This window comes from Aspergillus fischeri, genomic scaffold (genome assembly GCF_000149645.3).
Source record: "Aspergillus fischeri NRRL 181 1099437636244 genomic scaffold, whole genome shotgun sequence".
NCBI lineage: Eukaryota > Fungi > Ascomycota > Eurotiomycetes > Eurotiales > Aspergillaceae > Aspergillus > Aspergillus fischeri.
Window position 1 is genome coordinate 450,274 of NW_001509774.1, and position 20,532 is coordinate 470,805.

Here is a 20,532-nt window from a genome sequence, read left to right on the forward strand (position 1 = left end):
CGCGTGATTCTCTACTTGATCTGAATTGCTTGGGATCTTTGCCATCGTCAGCGTGGGAAGTTTGGTCGTGACGGTATTCTTCCATGGTTCTGGACTTCTGAGCGAATCCCCTGCCCGCCCGATACTCCAATACTGGGGTTACTGATGGTTGTTGGAACTATCTGTGCCATTGTAAGGGACTATCCGAGAAGAGAAATGTATATCTATACCGAGTGATGCGGCCAACAGCACAGAACCGATACTGCTGACGAGCACGGCACAATTGGGTCTGATGCCGTTCAATTGCACGTATACCTGCTTCAACACACGACAAGCCTTTCGAGACCCGCGACATTCGAGTGGTACCAGCTGGCACAGTACCAAGTCAGAGATTCAGACTATTAGAAGCCTCAATCTGCCTCTCGCTATTCCTCGGAGCCGTGGCCTCACTTTACCGTCTCCTCGTGACTCCCCGCTACTACACAAAGGACGAGCTGGAAGGAATACGTCGCTCAGCAAACAAGACCCTTAGCAGGGACAATCAGCTGCCAAAAAGCGCCGCTACGCAGAACAAAGTCCATGAATGGCCCAGAAGAAGTTGTCTCGCGGTCAGAAGCGCGGCCGGGGTTGATGACTGATCTGTCGTCAATCGCCTGTGTGGTCGTCATCGTCTTGAACGAGGTGTCCATACATCTCGGCAATGACATTCCCGCACTGTCGTATGCCGTGGGGCAATGGGGTCATGGGTAGATGTCACCAGGGCGTTGGCTGGATCTGCCATCGTGGAGTATCACCGGCCAGCCTGGGAGGAACGGCAGCGGATATTGAGGGAGGAGGGTGTACTTGTGGAAGGAGAGAAGGACCCATCACTGTTTCCTCAGTGTGAATGCGCTTGAGAAACCTGGCTGGAAATCACCAGCTACTGGAGTGGACCCTGGGGCTGATATCTTGCAGTGGCCAGAAGCAGCCTGGCCAAGGGGATTGCCTAGTTAACAGAATAGACACTACCAATTTGGGATAGAGCTTTGGTATGTCCGAACTCGTGCACACAATCTTTATTCGATCCATTCAATTGACTCCCTATTTCACTGACCACTACTCGTATAGACACCAATCACCGATCACACCGTAGATACACCGCTAGAAACCCTCCTCATCAACCGTAATCCGATTATACACATCCAAACTATACCTCGCAAACCGACTCTTTGCACGAATCCTTTCCCCAAACCGCGCAAATAAAGGCGGCACAAGACAAAACACCGTGGCAATTGCCGCCAGCACACTAACCGCCACATTCGCACCCAGCGAACCAAACATTGCCGGTGCAAACAGCGGAAACGCCGCGCTCATACTCGTCCGCAGGATCGTCTGCGCTGCGAACCCGCTGGCCGCGTAGCTGAGGTAGCTATCTGCGAGATAGCCAGTCAGGACGGAACCAAACTCGGTTGCTGCGTAGCCGATTGCCACGAGGGCGACGGTCGAGACCATCCAGTGGACGGATGTGATTGCGGGGGGAATGGTCCAGGCGAAGAGCCACAGGCCGAGGGCGAAGACGGGGGCGCCGATCATGAAGCCGAGGAGCTTGTCTTCGGGACGCAGAGGGAGGCGCTGGCGGTGGTGGGAGATGATGAGTTTGTAGTCGTGGATGCGGGTGAGCATGCCGAGCATGCAGCCGAGGCCGAGGCCGAGGAAGGGGAGACATGAGTGGGTGGGGGTCATGCCAAAGGATTGGTAGATTGGGGGGAGGGCCTCGGTGAACATGTAGATGAGGGTGAAGGGGATGGCGCTGATGATGGATACCAGGAAGATAATGGGTTCGGTGAAGAAGAGGTAGATGGGGCGAAAGAGGGCCATGGTGAAGAATGTGCGCAGGTCAGGGATACGGTCTGGGTTAAGGCTTTGCACCACGATCTGGGTCTCCTTGCCGAGGGCCTGGCACAGATGGCGGACTTCTTGGTCGAGGAGGAGGGGAGGTCGAGATTCACGGATGCCGAGCAGGAGACACGCGATAAAGCCGGTGACGATGGCTGCTACGTAGAACACCCATCTCCTGGACGCAGTCAGTACTGCCTTGGGTCAGTGCTGGGAACATACCAATTCAATGCGTAAATGATGTATGTGCTGTAGATCGGTCCCAATGCCAGACCCCATGGAGCCAGCATCATCCACAGCGACAGGAACCATATCCGGTCTTTTGCGTTGAACATGTCTTCAATGCTTCCAGCCACTACATTGGTGGGAATCGCCGACAGGAACCCGCTGAGTAGACGACCAACGACTACTCCAGTGACAGACGGAACAATAGCGATTATGATGCACGACAAGCTGTACATCGCCGTACTGACAATATACAGTTTCTTGCGTCCAAACGCTTCCGAGTACGGAGGAAAGACGATGCTGCCGATTCCTTGCCCGATGAGGTACCTACACTGTCAGCTAGGCCTGAGTTAAGGACAGGTCACATACATCGGCACAAAGAGAAAAATCGACACTGTCTTGCTGATGTTGAATTCCTCATGGGAGGCATTGGCCGCGGCAGACTACCAGGTCAGCGTGGCTCGCACCATCAATTGAGTGACATACTCCTGCTGCACTGACCAACGTCCTGCAATTGTCAGCTTCGTCCAAGGCATAGGATGAGCAACATACGTAAACATCTCCAGCAACAAAATGACTGATACATCGTGGGCCTTGCGCAGCTTCGACCAGTTGCGTGGGTGTCGTTTATTGCCCGGTTTCCAATGCACGAATCCATCCGGGGTAAGCTTGAGACCTTGGAGGTCTAGCTGCTGTTGAAAAAGACCCTCGTCAATGGGCGAGGGCGCCACGCAAAGTTCTTTGGATTCCACGATCTGAGACATGGTGTCACTGAGAGATGGAGGAGGAAGGAAGGCCATGAGGAGCAGACATTTATTCAATCATTGCTTCAGCGAAACCTTCGTCATAGCAGGTGAGCTCTTTCTAAGCTCCTCCCTTGATTGGTGTCCCTGCCAATGGAGGCTCGCCCTCTGGATTCCTGAGATAACCTTTGCTATATTTGGACTCGTCCAGAGTCACACCATTTGGTATAATGTGAGGTCATAGGCCCTACATGATGGAGCTTTCGTCTTGTCTTCCTGCAATACTCTTGAATCCCCAAAGATGCGGTTACGCGTCGTGGCTCTTGGTTGATATTAAACATGGAACAGACGAACATGCTGAAAAGCAAAGCAGTCGGAGATTTGACTGCATCGTCTCCCTTGCCTGACTGTCGTCAGCCAGGAATGTGGGGAGATGTGATCAACTATCCCTCAAGCAGGTTGGAATATTCCGAGCAGACGTGATCATCCCTTGTTTGTCGCGACTAGCACAGGAATTACCCCCATGCTCTGTCTAGGGCATCGCTGTTGATGCTTTGTCGCAAAGCAATGAATATAAAGGCACGGCAATGGAAGTGTAGTGAGCAACCAATCTACATTGATAATAAACCTGTAATATACAAATTCTCTAGACTGGCAGCTTCATCAACTCATCAACACGTACAACGTGTCCTCGGCGCATCGACTCATTCGCAGCGATGCCCGTAGCAATCGACCATGCGCCGTCGACATGCGTCGCAGCCCGTTTCAGCGGATCCTGTATAGCCTCACCACCAAACAAGTCCTTCAGCAGCTGAGGATCTCCCCCACCATGCCCCCCCTCACTCGTCGGAACTTCAATCTCCACAGGCTTCCCGAACATAGGCCGCAGGAGAATCGTCATACTCTCCAATGCGCCTTCCATCGCCTGCTCCCCACCCGAATTGACATACGACTGCTCCACCACTTCCACCTCCAGCCGACCCTTGCTCCCATTGAACATCACCCGGAACCCTTCCCAGGGCGCATACGCCGTCAGGCTGTACGTCAGGACCGCGCCACTCTCATACCGCACCATCACCCCCATCGTATCCTCGATACTGATCCCATCGCCAAAGACGCTCTGGTCGCGGTAATACCCATCCTCATGCTCCGCGTCCGCATACAGCGCCTTCAGCTGCGCATTACCTTCCAGATCGAGCGCAAACGGGTCCGAGCTAGCAACCTCGCTGCCTCTCGCCCGGGCATAGAACCGCGTCTCGCCCCGGCGCTCCGCGTTCTCCTTCCCGTAGAAGCGCAGATCCCCCATCGCGACAACGCTCTGCGGCCTTGTCCGCAGCCAGAAATTCACCAGGTCGAAGTGATGCGTCGACTTGTGCACGAGTAGTCCTCCGCTGTTGCGCTTATCGCGATGCCATCGCCGGAAATAGTCAGCGCCATGCGACGTGTTGAGCATCCACTCAAAGTGCACTGAGTGGACATCCCCGATTGCGTCCGAGGCCAGCAGCGCCGCGATCTTGCTGTTGTGCGGCGCGTACCGGTAGTTGAAGGTCACTCGGACCTGGCGCTGTGTGCGCTCCACGGCGTCGATGATGGCCAGGCAGCGGGGCGCGTCGATCGTCATGGGCTTCTCGGTGATGACGTTGCAGCCGAGCTCCAGCGCGCGGATGATGTACTGGTGGTGCGTGCGGTCGATCGTCGTCACGATGATCTCGTCGGGTTTGGTGTCTGCGATCATCTTGTCGAAGTCGCTGGCGAGGTAGGTTGGGACTGGCGCGTGGCCGAGTGCCTCCAGCCGACTGTTGGCGTATGCCATCCGGGTGGTGTTGGTATCGCAAAAGGCGACCAGTTGCGCGGTGGTGGGAAAGTCGCGCACAATGGCCGTGTAGAAGAACATGGCGCGGCCGCCGGTGCCGATGAGAGCATATTTCTTCATATCTTCGTTTTATCTGCTTCAAATCGTTTGTTTGTTCTGATAAGTTCGTGTGATGGTTCAAAATGAAAAGGGAACAAGATGTATATAACGTCGGGAAGAAATACCCCGAGATCAACACCCCGCATCACACAACCAACAGACAATGTTCAGGCTGAATGGATTTTCCATGAATCAGAACACATTAAACTGCGGGGAATCCTACAGTCTGGGGTAAATGTAGATCGCCAAGAAGTATACAGACAGGAATGGCTCTTGGCACCCCCAATATAAGGCGGAAAGAATACTGGAATGCAACATGGGCAACCAACCATCCAAGAACAACAAATGGCGCAGGAAGACCATATCACTCCGGTTCAGCCCACTCGCAATGATCCCATCAAGGAGAAAGCGGCTCAGTTCCTGGCTACCGTAAACGAAGACCGAACCTTTACAGCAGAGGAGGAAAAAGCCGTCCTGAGACGGATCGACCGGCGCATCCTCCCTTTGCTGTTGGGAGCATACTTCTTCCAGCAGCTCGACAAATCGTCCCTCTCGTATGTTTCCATTTTCGGCATCGTAGAAGATGCAAACCTCCACGGCAAGCAGTACTCCTGGCTGGGGTCGATTTTGTACCTGGCGCAGCTGGTGATGCAGCCGATTGCCGCCTTGCTGCTGGTCAAATTGCCTACAGGAAAGCTGATCGGGTCGGCGGTGTTTCTCTGGGGAAGCTCACTTGCTATTATGGCGGCCTGCACGGATTTTCCCAGTCTGCTAGGATTACGATTTACTCTGGGCGCGTTTGAAGCTATGATCGGTATGTCCTCCGCCCAATTCCGGTGCCATGTTAACGTTGTTTAGCCCCTTCCTGCGTGGCCGTGACACAAATGTGGTGGAGACGAGGCGAGCAGACACTTCGGACAGCCTTTTGGAACGGGATGAACGGCGTGACCTTTATCATTGGCAGCTTGTTCACCTACGGACTGGGCCATATCCATAGCGACAGTCTATTCTCATACCAGGTACCGCCCTTCCTCCCTAGTCTAGCGACCGAGGCTAATGAGTAGATCATCTTCATGTTCTGCGGTCTCCTGACGGTCGCCTACTCCTTCCTCATATTCATCTTCATGCCCGACTCCCCCATGGAAGCGAAATGTCTCAGCGACCGCGAGAAAGTGATTGCCGTCGAGCGGCTGCGCGCCAACCAGATGGGGATCATTTCGCGGGAATGGCGATGGGACCACGTCTGGGAGACATTCTACGATCTGAAAACGTGGTGCTGGTTTTTCCTCGTCGTCTCGATATCGTACGTCGTCCATGCCAGGGTGAACTCGCGACTCGTGCTAACGTATGCAGGATCCCAAGCGGAGGCATCAGTACATTCGGCAACCTTATCATCAAGTCCTTTGGGTATAACAGCTTCGAAACCATTCTCTTCAACATCCCCTTTGGGGTCATTCAGATTATTGCCATTATCGGCGGGGGCTGGCTCGCCACTCGATTCCAGCGCAAGGGTCTGGTTATCGTGGGGTTTGCGTTCATCGCTGCCGTTGGAACCTTGCTCATGATTGTTGTCCCGAGGGAACAGAAGGGGGTGCTCTTGTTTGGATACTACCTGGTTGGTTATCCTCTAGCCATCGAGATGCAAAGCTGACGAGGTAGGTATCGTGCCTGGCGGCTATCACGCCATTGATATATGCCTGGGAGGCACAGAATACCGCAGGCGATACGAAGAGGAAATGCACGTCGGCAGTGGTCTTGGTGGGAATGTGTGCGGGAAACGTATGTCTGCTCCTGATCAGTCTGCACGAGTTGCTAATCGTCATAGGTCATTGGTCCCCAACTGTATTCCACATCGCAAGCACCGCTTTATCGACCTGGGTTGATTTCCAATCTGATAATGTTTGTTATCGTAGCAGGGTTTTCTATGTACGTGGCCATCCAACCTTCAGGAACTGCTGCTGACTGGACAGAATGACGAATGTCTACCTGGTGTACCTGAACAGGAAACAGGCAAAGAGGAGACGTGAACTCGGCAAGTCTGCTCACATTGTAGACGAGTCCATGCTCAGCAAGAAGCATCTGGAGGGTAAGGCGCTGGAACTGGAGGAGGTCGCTCCTGCGCCACCGGCTCCGACGGAGGACAAGGGATTCTCAGACACCACGGATCTGAAGAATGAGGATTTCATCTATGTGTACTAGACAGCTAGTGTTGGAGCCTACTAGTGATCGCTCACCGGAGATCAGATCATCGGGCTATTGATGCTATATTCCTAATCTGGCTTAGTCTCCGCCCAGAATGCCAAGCCTTCATCGGACTTCCTGTTTGGGCCTCGTCCCCTCAGAGTACTCTGTAAGACGCATTATATAGGAGCAGAGAAGATAAATAAATGGTATTCTCAAGCGGAAGATAGCCCTCTTCAATTAAAAGAAAGTAATAATGGCCTGTCCATAGGAAAAGCTCCTCCTTAAGATTATGTTAGTTCAACATGCGGAAGAACGGCACATCCCTAGAATGCCACGAATATATATTCCCACAAGTACTACTGGTCTCAAAACAGAACTATATAATTACTATACTTAAAGCACAAACATTCTACCTAGATATATAAGAGATGCCGGACTTTTCAGCAGAACCTCAGATGTGGAAACCCGCGACTCCAAAAAAGAAAGCCACAATACCCCAGTGAGATGGCACTGTCTGGGGACTTGCCGCGCCTGTAAAAAGTGATGCAGATGCAGACGGACTTGCTCCGGAATTTGTACTCGTCGGTCCGTGAGATGTTGAACTAGCCGCGCTTTTACCAGGGTCGTTGCTCATGGAAGAACTTTGTGCAGTCTCTCTCGAAGAGGCACCTGTCGTTGACCATGATGATGAACAAGTACCAGTAGTGGCCTCACTCGCGGTTACGGGCTTCGATTCTGTCGTCGGGTCCGGTGCGGTTGCCTGCTGGGTTGGCGAGGGTATTGTTGTCTGTTCAACAGAGGTTGTAGACGCCGTCGTGCTTGATGTATCGCTACTCTTGGTGGCCTTGCTTGTAGTGTCTGAAGTAGTCGACGCTGTTGATGGACTTGTCTGTGACATATTACCGCCTTTCTCCGTGGATGTCGTCCCTGTCATTGTAGATGTCTGACTACTCTTAGTAGTCGAACTGACTGTATCCGCAGCAGCAGTGGTAGCCGACTCCTCCTCCAATCCCTCACAAAAGTTCAAAAACTGCTGAAAGTTCGGCAGAACCTTTTGCTCAAAGCTGGCAGAAGTAGCTGTCTTGTGGGTACTACAGCACTTCTCGCATTGGCCCAGGGAGACATTGAAAGCCGACCCAGCGTTGCAGATCTCCGGTGTCTTGCCGGTAGATTCAACTTCCAATGCTGCGTCATTGCATTCGTCATAGCAAGTGCCAGGTACGGTGGATACTCCAATCGACTGCCGGGTAAGTAGCTTGCTCCACGATCGGTGAGAGGACCGGATGTAGTAGTGGTCGTCGCCTGGTTTGAGATCGGGAATCCGGAAGATGGAGTAGTTCAGACCAAAGATCTCAGGGTCGAGGTTGAAGTAATCCTTTGAGATGTTGTAGGCTGAGCGGATCTCATTGGATTCGACCGGCGTGCCCCAGTACTGGTCGTGGATGAATGGCGGGCTCTTGATACACTCGTCTGGACTGCAGACATAGGACTCTGCCGGCAGACTGGCTTCGATGTTGCAGCCTGCGTCGGCGCCTGTGTGTTTGGGTTTGCAAAGGTAAGCTGGTGGACAACCCCATGTGTAGTTCCTTGGGAGAGGAGCGGCCGGAGTGTAAGTGGGGTTGATGCTGAGGGTCGGACAGATGGATAGCGTTGTGGTGGTTGCAGGAACTGTTACAGTGTTGCCGGTTTGAGTTGTAGATGCAGCTGGATCCGTGATTGTTACAGTTTTATCAAAGCCTACCTTGTCAGCAAACTATCCAGTACGTATAACAAGGCGTTGGAAGAGATACTAACCAGTCAACGTTACTGTATCGAAAATAGTAGTACTCTGGATGACTGTCACTGACACAGTCTCGACTAATCGCGAGCCAGGGAGAGTTGTGCTCTGTACGATAGTCGACCCTAGTACGGTAGTAATGGTTCCTGATACCGTCATTGTACTTGCTGGCCGCTTAACAGTGGTCAAAATCGTTGCTCCAGGCAGTGTTGTGGGAATTGTCTGCTTATCCGTTGTGGTGACGCCAGGAAGAGTAGTGGTTTGAATGATAGTTGATCCTGGCAACGTGGTTACAGATCCGGACATGGTAATCGTCTGTCCTGGCTCAGTGATAGTCGTGACTATAGTTGACCCGGGAAGAGTAGTTGGAACTGTCTCTATCGTCGTGACTATAGAACCAGGAAGGGTGACTACCTCAGAGGTAGTCATCGTTGTCCCGGATTCAGTGATTGTCCTCATATTTGTCACGGTTGTTCCAGGGACCGTGAGGGTCACAGTTTGCGAGTTGACTATTGTCGTTCCAGGTAGGGTAATAGTCTTCGAATCTACCACGGTTGTCCCAGGCAAGACCACGGTCTCGGTGGCCGTCGTCGTTAGAATCTGGCTGATGGTCTGGGTAGAACCCTCCGTTACAGTGGTTGTATCCGTCACTGTCGCTCCTGGGCTCGTGAGTGTCGAGGTCGAGATCTCAGTCAATGTGGTTGTGTCTGTAACAGTTGATCCAGGACTAGTGATTGTTGACGTTGAGGTCTGAGTTACTGTCGTGATATCTGTTACTGTGCCCCCAGAAACGGTGACGGTTTGTGTGGTCATCTCGGTTGATGTAGTTGTCTCGGTTACTGTTGAACCAGGGACTGTTACAGTAGACCCTGGCATTGTTACCGATGTAGTTTCTGTAAACGTAGCTGTGTCGGTCACTGTCGTCGCGGGCAAAGTTACTGTTTGAGTCGAGGTCATGGTTGTTCCACCTTCAGAAGTAACGGTAACTGTGGTGGCTGTGATAGTAATGGTCGAGATTGAACTCTGAGTGGCTGTCACTGTGGTACCTGGTAAGCTAATGGTTGTAGTGACAGTATCTGTTCCTGTAGTTCCCGGAATAGTGACCGTGCTAGTGAGGGTGTCTGTCTCCGTGGTGCCTGGCAAGCTGACAGTGGTTGTCACAGTCACAGTCACAGTAGATCCTGGTGCTGCTGTCGGCGTGGTGACAGGATTACTGGTTGTTGTGGATGTGGTTGGTGTAGTTTCAGGAGGCGGTATTGTTGGCGTATTGGTAGGAGTAGTAGTTGATGTACTTGTGCATACAGGACAGGTTGTGATTGTTGATGTTGAAGTCACTGTGATCGTAGCAGGGGCTCCTGCGATTATAGCCGGAGACTCTGGTGGATTTGCCCTCTTCCTCAAATAATATCCCGGGTGTGTTGTGATAGTCGAAGTACTTGTCTCTGCGCCTAAGATCGGTGATGGTCCTGGAATCGACCAGTATGCCGAGGAGCTCGTTGGCAATAACACCGTTGGGGTGTCTGACAGCGATTCAGCAGGTGATGCTGAGGGCTCAGGAACTGCTGAGTATGGCGCAGCACTCGTCGGTAGGCTGGTTGCTGCCTACTGCATCTTAGAAGTTATATCCAACAATAGACGTTCAACTGACCTCCCAAGGTTCAGAAACAGTGACCGTTTCAAGAACTGTCTCTGTCACTGTCACATCTTCTGCTGAAACAGTACTCAATACTGGCGAATAGGCCGCTATTAGGGCCAGAGAAATTGCGCGCGAAAGCTTCATGATGTTCACTGCCCTAGTCCGTCGCGACGCGATAGAAAGTTGTTCTAGAAGGCAGTTAGAATGTAGAAACTGAGAAGGGCTTTTAGAAATGTTATGCCGAACTCTTCGGCATAGACTGCCAATAATTTCTGCAATCCATAACGAACCAACTGTTGTTGCTTGTGCCCGGGCAGGATGTGATGGTGGCTGAAGCAACAGACAAAGAAATAAACTCAGTTCCTGGTCGATGTCACCCTGCGGTCCTCGGTCGATCACTGAAATAACAAAGAAAACTCCAGTCCACATGGCAGTGTATGTGGATATATCTACATTTCGCAGCCAGTAGGTCGCCTACGTGCTGGGTAAGATCAGGCTGAGGCTAGACAGTCAACGCCTAGGCCTTGAGATACGTGCCTCATCATGTTTATGATATGCGTTGCTTTAGATGACTGAGCATGAGGACTTGTCCATAGACGCGACGCCGGATTAGGTACAGAGAAGGGTAGCCGGGAGGGTTGACGACTGGTTGCATGGCTCGACAGTCTAGTCCACCAGGTGATGATAGCAATTATAGTTGCATTATTAGCGACATATCCCTCGGAAATACAAGCAGATCAATGCAGAAACCCGCTTTCTTCCGTTTCTATCAAGATTATCCTGGAAAGGGCGAATCCTCTGGTGACTCCCGTCAAAGGGTCTATCCCAACCTGCTGCTCACGTCTTCCTCTTTTTGGTATATGCAATACAATGTCAAAATTACTTACTGGATATGGCTTGATGAAGCTATTCTATTTCCCTCTTTCTTTGTTCCACCTCCAGTACCGAACGTGGTCCCAGGGCGCTGTCGAGGACAAAGAAAACAAGAACTAACTGAAAAGGGAAACGAGCAACAAATAGGGATCTGGTTGTTGCACAATCACTGCTCTTAGTTTGATTGCTTCCTCTCGAATCTCGTCCCTATAGCAAATATGTCCACTCGAAGCGTTGCTGTCTCCGCCAAAGCACAGACTTCAACATCTTCAACATACTCGTGCATGACTCGTATTGTATATGACAGACTGTGGGTTCTCGTCTTTTTCTCCACCGACTGCAGTTTAATCTTCAAGTCTCATAATAGCAATGCTAGCGTGGCTGCTGATAGTCTATCTGACTTCTTTCGCCAGACGATCTTTTCAATTTCTGGTCGCACTCGTGGCTCAGGCTTTCTTTGTTCGCCTTTCTGAGCATGCTTATTTGGGCCAAGGTCAGTCTTTACTACTTGCGAATGCTGTTAGCTGCGTCCTTGTCTATTCGACGTACTGTGGTCAGCCTCGTATGGTATTGTGATCTATGAAAAACAACCACAGCACGAGAAGGACCGAGCTGTTCGTTCTGATTCTGTCGTAACCATCCCTGCTCAGAGAATGCGATTCGACTGGCAAAGGTTAGCTGGCATATCTGCCCTCTTGGTTGGCTGTTCGTCAGCGCAAGGATGGAATGTCAATGTGTCGATATGTAACTGGGATCAAGTTCGAGGTATACTCCGTCTAATGTGTCCAAGTGCTGCCAACGCTCATATGTCTCAGTTAATACGATTCGTGACACTGTCTACCTTGACGGAGGATCACTGTGGTGGAAGCGGTATGTTTCCTTGTCACTGTACCAACTCATACTGACAACTTGACAGAGACTTGGTTGATGGCACGTCTAGTTTGGCAAACGATGGCAAGTATTATCAGCCTCATGGATGATCGTGGCTAACAATGCGCAGGGAACAGTGACGGGCTCCTCTACTACTTCAATCTCGGCACATCGTTCGATACAACAACCTCAAACCTGACTGCATTGTTCGGCAACATATCGAAAGCAGGAGGAATCGCAAACAATATTGCCCCGACCTACCGCGATGGAGTGATGTTCACGAACGACAACGAGCTATATCTTTATGGGTACTTTGACCCTCTCTTCACCAATTCCCGGCTGACCATACGTAGTGGCCTTCTCCGTCTCACAGACAGTCAAGACCCCCCAGCTGGCAACACCGTTCTCGGCTACGAACGATACCAGTATGGCCCTGATCGAGAATCCTGGCAACCCGGCTTCATCATCGACAATCTCGACACCGGCGTGACCCGATACGTGACGAATGGCGCCGGAGTCACTGCACCGAGCGAAAACCTCGGGTTCTATTTCAGCGGTATGCGGGGGAAGGACTGGGGGCCTATCTACGCTGATGACAAATCGGCCAACGTTACGTCCGACCACATGATCAAGGTGGATATGTCCAGTATGCGCGAGAACAAGTGGTCTAATCTGTCGTTACCGACGTATGTACCTGCGCGCGCTAATGGTGAGCTCGTTTGGGTTCCTGTCGCTGAGTCCGGTGTCTTGGTGGCGATTGGGGGAGTGATTAATCCAGCCACGATCTTTTCGTCGGACGGATTGACGAGGGCCCAGCAGAATGCGAGCGAGAGTGTAAGCCCGGGGTTCATGGAGACAGTGTCTGTTTACGATGTCAGCGGCGATAAATGGTGAGTTCTTGGACCAGTAAAACAGTCGAATACTCATTGAGAATAGGTATCTGCAAGACACCACCGGGGATATCCCTCCTCAGTTGACGCAGTTCTGCTCGGTTTATGCGAGTGCACAAGACGGATCCTCACATAACATCTATATCTATGGCGGCTACGACGGGCTAAGCATGGAGAACACACCGTCCGACGATGTCTACGTCCTTTCTTTGCCCTCCTTCAGCTGGATCAAGCTTTACAGCGGGAATAATACCCATGGCCGGAGTGGTCACCATTGTGTCAAACCATATCCGGACCAAATGCTTGTTCTCGGAGGAGTGCATCTTGACCCTACGCATTGCCTTGATGGTGGAGTGATCCAAGTGTTCAACCTGAATACCGGCAGGTTCCAAAACACCTATAGCCCGAACATCTGGAGCGAGTACAGAATACCAGACTTGGTCACTGCCGTCATCGGGGGAGAGTACGTATCCAAGTTCCTTAAACACTGACTTGCTAACGAGCCGCAGCTCCAAAGGCGGCGCCACAAAAGTATCACCTACTTCCTGGACCAATTCCTCTCTGGCAGATGTGTTCAAAACCAAGTACAACAAGACCATTAGTACCTGGTATCCCTACAACAGCACTATCAGCAGCTCACCCACCATTGCCCCCGTCCCAGACAAAGGGTCCAACTTCCCCAAGTGGGCCGGCGCCATCATCGGCGTTATTCTAGGGCTCCTTCTCATTACAGCAGCAGTTATATTCTGGTGTCTCCGTCGCCGTCGCAAGCTCCGAGAGTCACAATCCACAAGCGAGCAATCAGCCCGATCCTGGATTCTGCGGTGGATGCACAGCGGCGGGTCGACGACTGGCGTGCCGAAATCCGGCGACACGACGGCCTCGACAGGGTACAGTGCATTTGCGAATGACTCAACTATCACGCCGGCAACAGCTGTGTCACCGCGGAGCGTGGAGGCAGGTGGCGATCCCGTTTATGAGATGCTAGGTCGGTATTTCAATCCTTTTCATTTACTCTGCTAACCATTTCAAAGGTCATACTACGGCACTCCCCGTGGAACTTCCCACACCGTACAACAATAATCCTCTCCCCAGTCCGGTTTCGACCTCAGGCGTCTCGGGGACGGACTATGTATCCCCTGTCACAGTTAGCACGCCCAGTACAGAGGGTGAACCGAGCCCGGTTAGACCGCCTCATCATCGCCATATGTCTAGTTTGACTAGTGTGCCGACTATAGCGAATGTGATGCGCGAGGAGAGTAGCCAACGGCAGACATATAGGTCGGATATATCGGAAGGAAGCGTTGAGCTTGGGTGTCCAAGGGCTGTGGAGCTGAGTGGTAGCACTCCTCAGGAAGGGAGATTGGCGACAACAAGAGAGGTTGATGAGCTTGAGGGCTTGGGAATAAAGGAATTGCCGTAGATGTAGTGAGATAGATGGGAAGGGTAATAGTTGGAACGTGACCATATAATGTTAGCTACAAAGCGTGCCTCGCTTTCTGAAATCCCAAACTGGTTGGTCATTACTGACGAACTTGCTATATGTTCTCGCCCAGTGGATTTTAGTCGCGCACAGCTGCCGCAGATCGAGCGTGAGGCATTTGGTCCTTGATAACATCCACAGTGTGATTTGACACATAGCGCTCAGAATTCACATTGAGCGCAGCCAGCGGATTTGTGTAGCAGTTAGTTGGTGCTCTTCATGCAAATACTCTCTTTAGACTTATGGAGGGAAGGGCCACAGATAGGGATCTATAGGCCGGCTTAAGTCCGGATCCCAAGCCTTCATAGGATCCACATTGTTTCAGTTCAGCTGGACTACATTCAGGCATTCATGCATCCGAGATCAACATCTGACTTATTATTCCCTGCTCTACTTGCGCAGAGACTGGTAGATGTGCTGTTTGCTTTCTTTTTAGGGCATGATGTGTAGGGAAAGAAGAGAATCTTAAGACCTGTGTCCTGGTAGCAAGTCTCAAATCAACCACAATTGACAATCTATGAAGATCGTTCCCGCGGAAATGTGGTATCCCATCTCAACGGTAGATAAAGTGACGATTCTGCAGTTGCTTCAAAGCTATGATGCCGCCTCTGAGCGAAATCCAATCAAGTCCTTGACTTGCGGAAACCCAAGCCGGCATGCAAGTTGGCAATGATTTGCAACTTGGCGATGTTCATCAAACCCTGTCAGGTAGCTTCAGCGGCGGGGTCCGCATGATTTGGAGGAGTAGGAATGCACATCTGTTACTATTTCAAGCATAGTAGGTCTGGTCTGTGTGTGCTCTGGTTCAGCGGAGCATCCGTCGATGGTGTCGACGCTGCCTCTTTTACCAAAGGCGCCTTTTATGCTTTCTGTAACGCAATTAAGCGAATAGTCCTGTCTACTGAGATCTCTGGGGCACTGAAGGAACAGTCCATTCTGTTGGCACGATCGACAAATCAACAAGCGATCGTGCAACACACTAATTGGACCGGAGAGGGCGGAGGTCGATGAAATTATACTTAATCCCAGCCCGTGAGACTGACGAGGCTGTGATGCTGTTAAGTATTGAATATCAAGAAGATCTTTTGGATATAATAATGCGATGATGCCAATGCTCACTGTTATAGTGTAAATGATATGATGTTTGATAAGAATTATTACATATTTTAGAGGGCATAACCATATAAGACACTACTACAACCTATCGTGGCTGCTGCCACCTATCTCCAGACACATACCATTAGCTTCGGGGGGTCCGGGAGGGAGGATGGAGGATGCAAACAGACATAGGTAAAGATATCATGATAATGAGCCAATGGGGCGGTGATTATTGGGGGCAAATATGAACTCAACTCTCTTACTTTGCTGTGGCTAGGGTTCATTTCCTGGGGAACCACAGAAAGTCAAAGACTATCACGTTCTAGATCAACTCAATATGTGAACGATATCAGGAGATCACTTATGTCATAATTTATTGCCGGGAGCTCAAGGGTTAGCAATCGATTTCTAATCATAGTATTAAAAATCACATATTTCTTTTCACATATAACATATAGTGCTTGTACTGCCAAAATCGCCATTCCGTATGATCGTTCCGAAGGACTGACATCACTTGGAACCAGCAAGGTTGATTGCTAAGGATCCTTCTTTATGTAAGTTCTCCCGGAGTTCTCCTGACTTCCAGCAGCTTTATGAGACAGGAATCGTTAACGAATCTGAAACGGCATTGCAGGACGACTCTCAGCGATATCCTATCCCACTCGAGTGACCATCCCTATACGTTCGAGGCTTTTGTGGATTTCCTCGCTAGGAACCATTGCCTCGAAACGCTCGAGTTCATCTCCGAGGTGAAGCACTACCGTGAGAGCTATAACCTGTCCCTAGCTCGTTTCAGCGTGTCAGGTGAAGACCCCTATGAAAAAGAGGATTCGTATGTCTTCAGGGAATGGCAACATTTAAAAGACGCATATATTGTTCGTAATGCTCCGCGTGAGATTAATATACCAGGGTGGATGCGAGACGCTTTGATGGAAATCACACCTGAAGTTTCTTACCCACCACCAATCTTACTGGAACCGGTCCTTCATTATGCATACGAAATGCTTGCAGAAGATGCAGTACTACCCTTCATTCGATCGTTAGCGGACATAGCCGACACAAACGGTGCTGGACACCCACAACACCGACGGAATTCATACGAACCGCCACATGTTATAAGGCCGTTGGATGAAACAATGACACTTTCGTCGTATGTGGCATCCGAATCAGGGAACACGGATGATAAAGTAGTAACAGTATATGAAGCCGCAGATCAACCAATCATTCTCTGACCCGTGACACAGACCGTGCTTCGCTTAAATCCCCAGTGGATGAAAAGGAGAATCCAGACCATACTTATTTGAGGCATTCATTCTCGAAGCCGGTCAGGTATCTCAAAGAAAAGATTATCTTACTATGCAGAAGGACTCCGAATTGAACAGCGTTAGGTCAATTAGAGATGGATAATGGCATCAGGACACACCGTTTCACAACAAAATATGGGCATCATCTTGTACAGACCCTGTCTCCCGGTATCTCGAGATGTTTCAACTACTTTGCCAACATGGCCGGCCGTGTCCAACCTTGCCAGTGGTAATGCGACGATAAGTACGGTGGTATGCAGGGAAAAGCATTCAACGTCTCAACCCTGCATTTGCCGAGGACTATTGTTATCAAACAGATCACTTCATTGCTGACAGACCCTATACTGACGCCTGAAAGAACCTCACACGTCCAGCCTGGTATGGTGGTAGCACTGGTTGCAGCTCAGCCTTTCTACCTACTAAACCAGCCATACTCCTACTGCAAGAGTCTGCGAAGGTTCTTCGAGATTACCAGTCGACGTGAATGCTTATTTGTCCCATTAACCTTTGACTCTGTCCGCTCATTGAAAGCTCGGCCTGTTATGTCACCCTTCTTACATGCAATTTCGCCTATATATGTACGTATTCGTTCTGTCCATGGATTTTCTTTCTCTCTTTGCTTAGTCCTCCTGATAAGTACCACCATCCTACTCTTCTTGGGTGCTTGAGGCTCATAAATCTTTCCGGAAACTGCGTACGCACGACATAAACAGCCTTCTAGAGCGACAATTTATATCTAGTATCTATCAATACTTGTGATTATAATAAGTGCAGAGAGATTCAATGTATTGCCACCTTGTAATCTTATAGAGACAGCTAAGCAGCTTGCAACATTGAATATCCATTTGCAAATGCTGAATTCTCTACTATTACTTCTATTTCTATTTCTATCAGTGAGAACTCACATATACAGTACATAGTTTGGTTTCTTCCTCAGGTGAGTGATGTTGCAAATCGACTTTTCTTCCGGATCCGACTGCCGTAGCGGAAGAATACATATCTGTAGATCGTATCGGAGGTATTCTGTCAGCCACAGCTTGACAAGAGGGCCCATGTCAAATATGCATTGTGAAATACAATGTCACGCATACAAGGCTACTTACGGGAAGGGCGCCATTATGAGCGTCAGAAAGGCTAGCAGCGACGTCGCCCAGTGATAGCCGAGTCTGTCGTACACTACACGCCAATGGTTAGTAACCTCTTTGAGGGATCAGAAAACGTCAAATTACGGAGACACTGACTTTGCACGCCAAACAGGGGAAAGACACCTGCAAACGTTGAACGTGCGAAACTGTTGGCAGCCAAAGCGCTCGCAGCATATGTCGGATACGCGTCCACTAGAAATGTAAATACACCAGAGTAGACTAGAACAGTGCTGTATATGCGAAGAATTAGTTAATGACTCAATCATCTGTGTGGGTTCAAGTATCGTAAGTATCATACCCTGCTCCAAATATCGCGCTTCCGATAATCGGCACCACCCAGTGGACATGTGGATAGATTGTCCATGCGAAAATGAAGAGTCCAATTGTTACAAGCGGAGCTCCACCAATTGCTTCATACCCGCTTCGTTAATACACCATGCCAATGATGGTGTGCTCGGGACACTTACCAGGAGGTAGTCGCCATTCTGGCATGAATTCGTTCTTCTCCCCAACGGCTTCTTGATGTTTGCGTTCGAGACGGGCATAATTCCTGCGCCACAGGGGATCCGTCAGGATTGCTGCTACCATTCCGACAAGGATCCCCAGAAACGAACAGCCGATTTGCCAGAGATTGAAGCCATAGACATGGGAGAAGACCAGCTGAAAGGCACCAAAGAAGAGATATAGAATGCCTAGCAATATGGCAGAGAATATGCACAGATTCATGCACATTGGTTCAAATGCCAACAGCTGCATCGGTCTGTATACGGAAGAGCGGATCATGTGCAGGACGGAGGTGTAGGACTTCTCAGTAGGGGCCTTCCACCGATTATCTCCGGTTTCGTTGCGAAGGTTGACTGCCATGCGCTTCAAGAGCCTGCCTACTCTTTAGTAACCCAATTGCGTAGAAGGAGATTCTGGGACGAGCGACTTACAGCGGTTGGTAGGTTTCCGGCACACAAACACAGATAAGCACCAGAATCAAAGCAGTCCATATTATGAGGACGTAAAATATCCAGCGCCTACGTAAGTCAGTGACTGGGACTCAGTCTTCCAGAGTCGCGGGCGGGATACCATGTGGTGAATGTATTGATGAAGCCTCCAACACTAGATGAATTAGTTATGATACATATGACGAAAAGCACGAGGGCGCCTTACAGAGGACCAATCTCAGGACCAATAAACGGGCTCGCAGTGTAGAACATCATCGGCGCCGCGAGCTCCTGCCGGTTGAAGAGGTCACCAACTGTGCCGCCGGCGACACTCAGAAACGCGCTCCCGGACAGGCCATTAAAGAACCGCGCTATGATCATAGTCTGGATGTTGCGGGCTACTGCGCAGGGAACAAGCCACATGAGGAAGAGAGTAAATGATACAATGTAGATGTTTCGTCGACCGTACAACTGTAGATTGTGAGTATCGTCTCCTGCCTGCTAGAGCAGCAGGGCTGCGACTAACCTCCGAGAGGGGCGCCAGAAACAGTGGACCGATTCCTAAGAATAGAGTCAGTAATCTCACGTAGACACAACGCCGAGGCAGGTATTCAATCAGTCCTCACCAAGTCCGAAAATATAAGTAGCAAGCCCTAGAGTGGCTATCAAAGACGAACAGCCAAACTCTTCTGTCAGTTGGCGGTACGTCATTGTGTACATAGATGACGTGCAAGTCCTAGAGCGCATTAACTAAAGGCTCACAATGAAGTCAATAGGGAATATGCTTACACGCAGAGAGATCCGAGAGAAACAATCACAACAATGACCCATTTCCTTCCGTAGCCTATGTTTCGAGGATCCATGGAGGGATCCATGTCAAAACTGACCATATACTCCCTCTCCAACGTCACCGACAAGTTGTGACCAATTGGACCGGTCTCATCGATAGACCGGCTGCGGTCGAGTCCTGCATTGATCTTCGGCAAAGTTCCGCTTGGCTGCATGCTCTATAATTTCAGCGGTACGAAAGTTCTGTCAATGGAAATGGAATGCTTCTGGCGTGTATGGCGCTGCTCTGCCATCAGACTTGAGCAACAAGCAGTGGCCATGGCTGCTGATCCGAGTCTTAAATACATGATTGCTCATCATCGGGAAATGCCTCTATTTCCTCGTGTACACCAGATGCGGCAGCGATAGTCGGCCCGCGCGGGCCCTGCGGAACGATATCACGCCTAGAATATGGGCAGTTGCCACTTCCGTCAGTGTACTTCTGGACTTCTGTACTCCGGAGTTCCTCCCCCATCAGTAATCATCTGTATCTAGAAGCTAGAACAGATCAAAAGGGGCCAAGCTGCATGGAAGATCCGCGAATTTCCTTTCCGGATCTCTGTAAGCGCTGACAAATTTTTTGACACCCTGCTGTGCATCCACAGTGTGCTTAGCAACACAAGTACTTCTAGACTTGATTTGAGGACCAAGACTCATCCCAACTAGAAGCGCCAAGTCAAGGTCAGTCATGTAGATAAGGAGGGTTGGTGTTCCTATCCCTAGCGATGACGGCTCTGCGATAGTCACCACCGGATGTATATGTGCATGGTAAATGTTT

General features: G+C 50.4%; 6 protein-coding genes across 6 annotated transcripts; 2 read left to right on the forward strand and 4 right to left on the reverse strand.

Moving 5' to 3' along the window:
* Positions 1-1,119: 1,119 nt before the first annotated feature.
* On the reverse strand, positions 1,120-2,879 carry NFIA_045100 (putative MFS multidrug transporter; the record flags this gene model as incomplete). Its single annotated transcript, XM_001267587.1, has 3 exons — positions 1,120-2,032; positions 2,077-2,406; positions 2,632-2,879. 3 exons carry the CDS (start codon positions 2,877-2,879, stop codon positions 1,120-1,122), a joined length of 1,491 nt encoding a protein of 496 aa, XP_001267588.1.
* Positions 2,880-3,468: 589 nt separating this feature from the next.
* Positions 3,469-4,755, reverse strand: NFIA_045110 (Gfo/Idh/MocA family protein; the record flags this gene model as incomplete). Its single annotated transcript, XM_001267588.1, has 1 exon — positions 3,469-4,755. The coding sequence occupies one exon, from the start codon at positions 4,753-4,755 to the stop codon at positions 3,469-3,471; it is 1,287 nt and encodes a 428-aa protein (XP_001267589.1).
* A 288-nt stretch (positions 4,756-5,043) lies between these two features.
* NFIA_045120 (putative MFS transporter) lies at positions 5,044-6,933 on the forward strand (the record flags this gene model as incomplete). The annotated part of the gene is made up of 7 exons (XM_001267589.1): positions 5,044-5,548; positions 5,593-5,753; positions 5,799-6,037; positions 6,088-6,349; positions 6,394-6,513; positions 6,560-6,660; positions 6,705-6,933. 7 exons carry the CDS (start codon positions 5,044-5,046, stop codon positions 6,931-6,933), a joined length of 1,617 nt encoding a protein of 538 aa, XP_001267590.1.
* A 436-nt stretch (positions 6,934-7,369) lies between these two features.
* On the reverse strand, positions 7,370-10,475 carry NFIA_045130 (uncharacterized protein; the record flags this gene model as incomplete). The annotated part of the gene is made up of 3 exons (XM_001267590.1): positions 7,370-8,655; positions 8,713-10,297; positions 10,344-10,475. 3 exons carry the CDS (start codon positions 10,473-10,475, stop codon positions 7,370-7,372), a joined length of 3,003 nt encoding a protein of 1,000 aa, XP_001267591.1.
* Positions 10,476-11,983: 1,508 nt separating this feature from the next.
* NFIA_045140 (uncharacterized protein) lies at positions 11,984-14,387 on the forward strand (the record flags this gene model as incomplete). The annotated part of the gene is made up of 5 exons (XM_001267591.1): positions 11,984-12,074; positions 12,205-12,964; positions 13,011-13,427; positions 13,474-13,952; positions 13,999-14,387. 5 exons carry the CDS (start codon positions 11,984-11,986, stop codon positions 14,385-14,387), a joined length of 2,136 nt encoding a protein of 711 aa, XP_001267592.1.
* Positions 14,388-17,782: 3,395 nt separating this feature from the next.
* On the reverse strand, positions 17,783-19,930 carry NFIA_045150 (putative MFS multidrug transporter; the record flags this gene model as incomplete). The annotated part of the gene is made up of 11 exons (XM_001267592.1): positions 17,783-17,849; positions 17,953-18,025; positions 18,091-18,224; positions 18,293-18,404; positions 18,462-18,871; positions 18,930-19,016; positions 19,069-19,101; positions 19,153-19,397; positions 19,453-19,487; positions 19,553-19,662; positions 19,716-19,930. 11 exons carry the CDS (start codon positions 19,928-19,930, stop codon positions 17,783-17,785), a joined length of 1,521 nt encoding a protein of 506 aa, XP_001267593.1.
* Between the last annotated feature and the right edge of the window lie 602 nt (positions 19,931-20,532).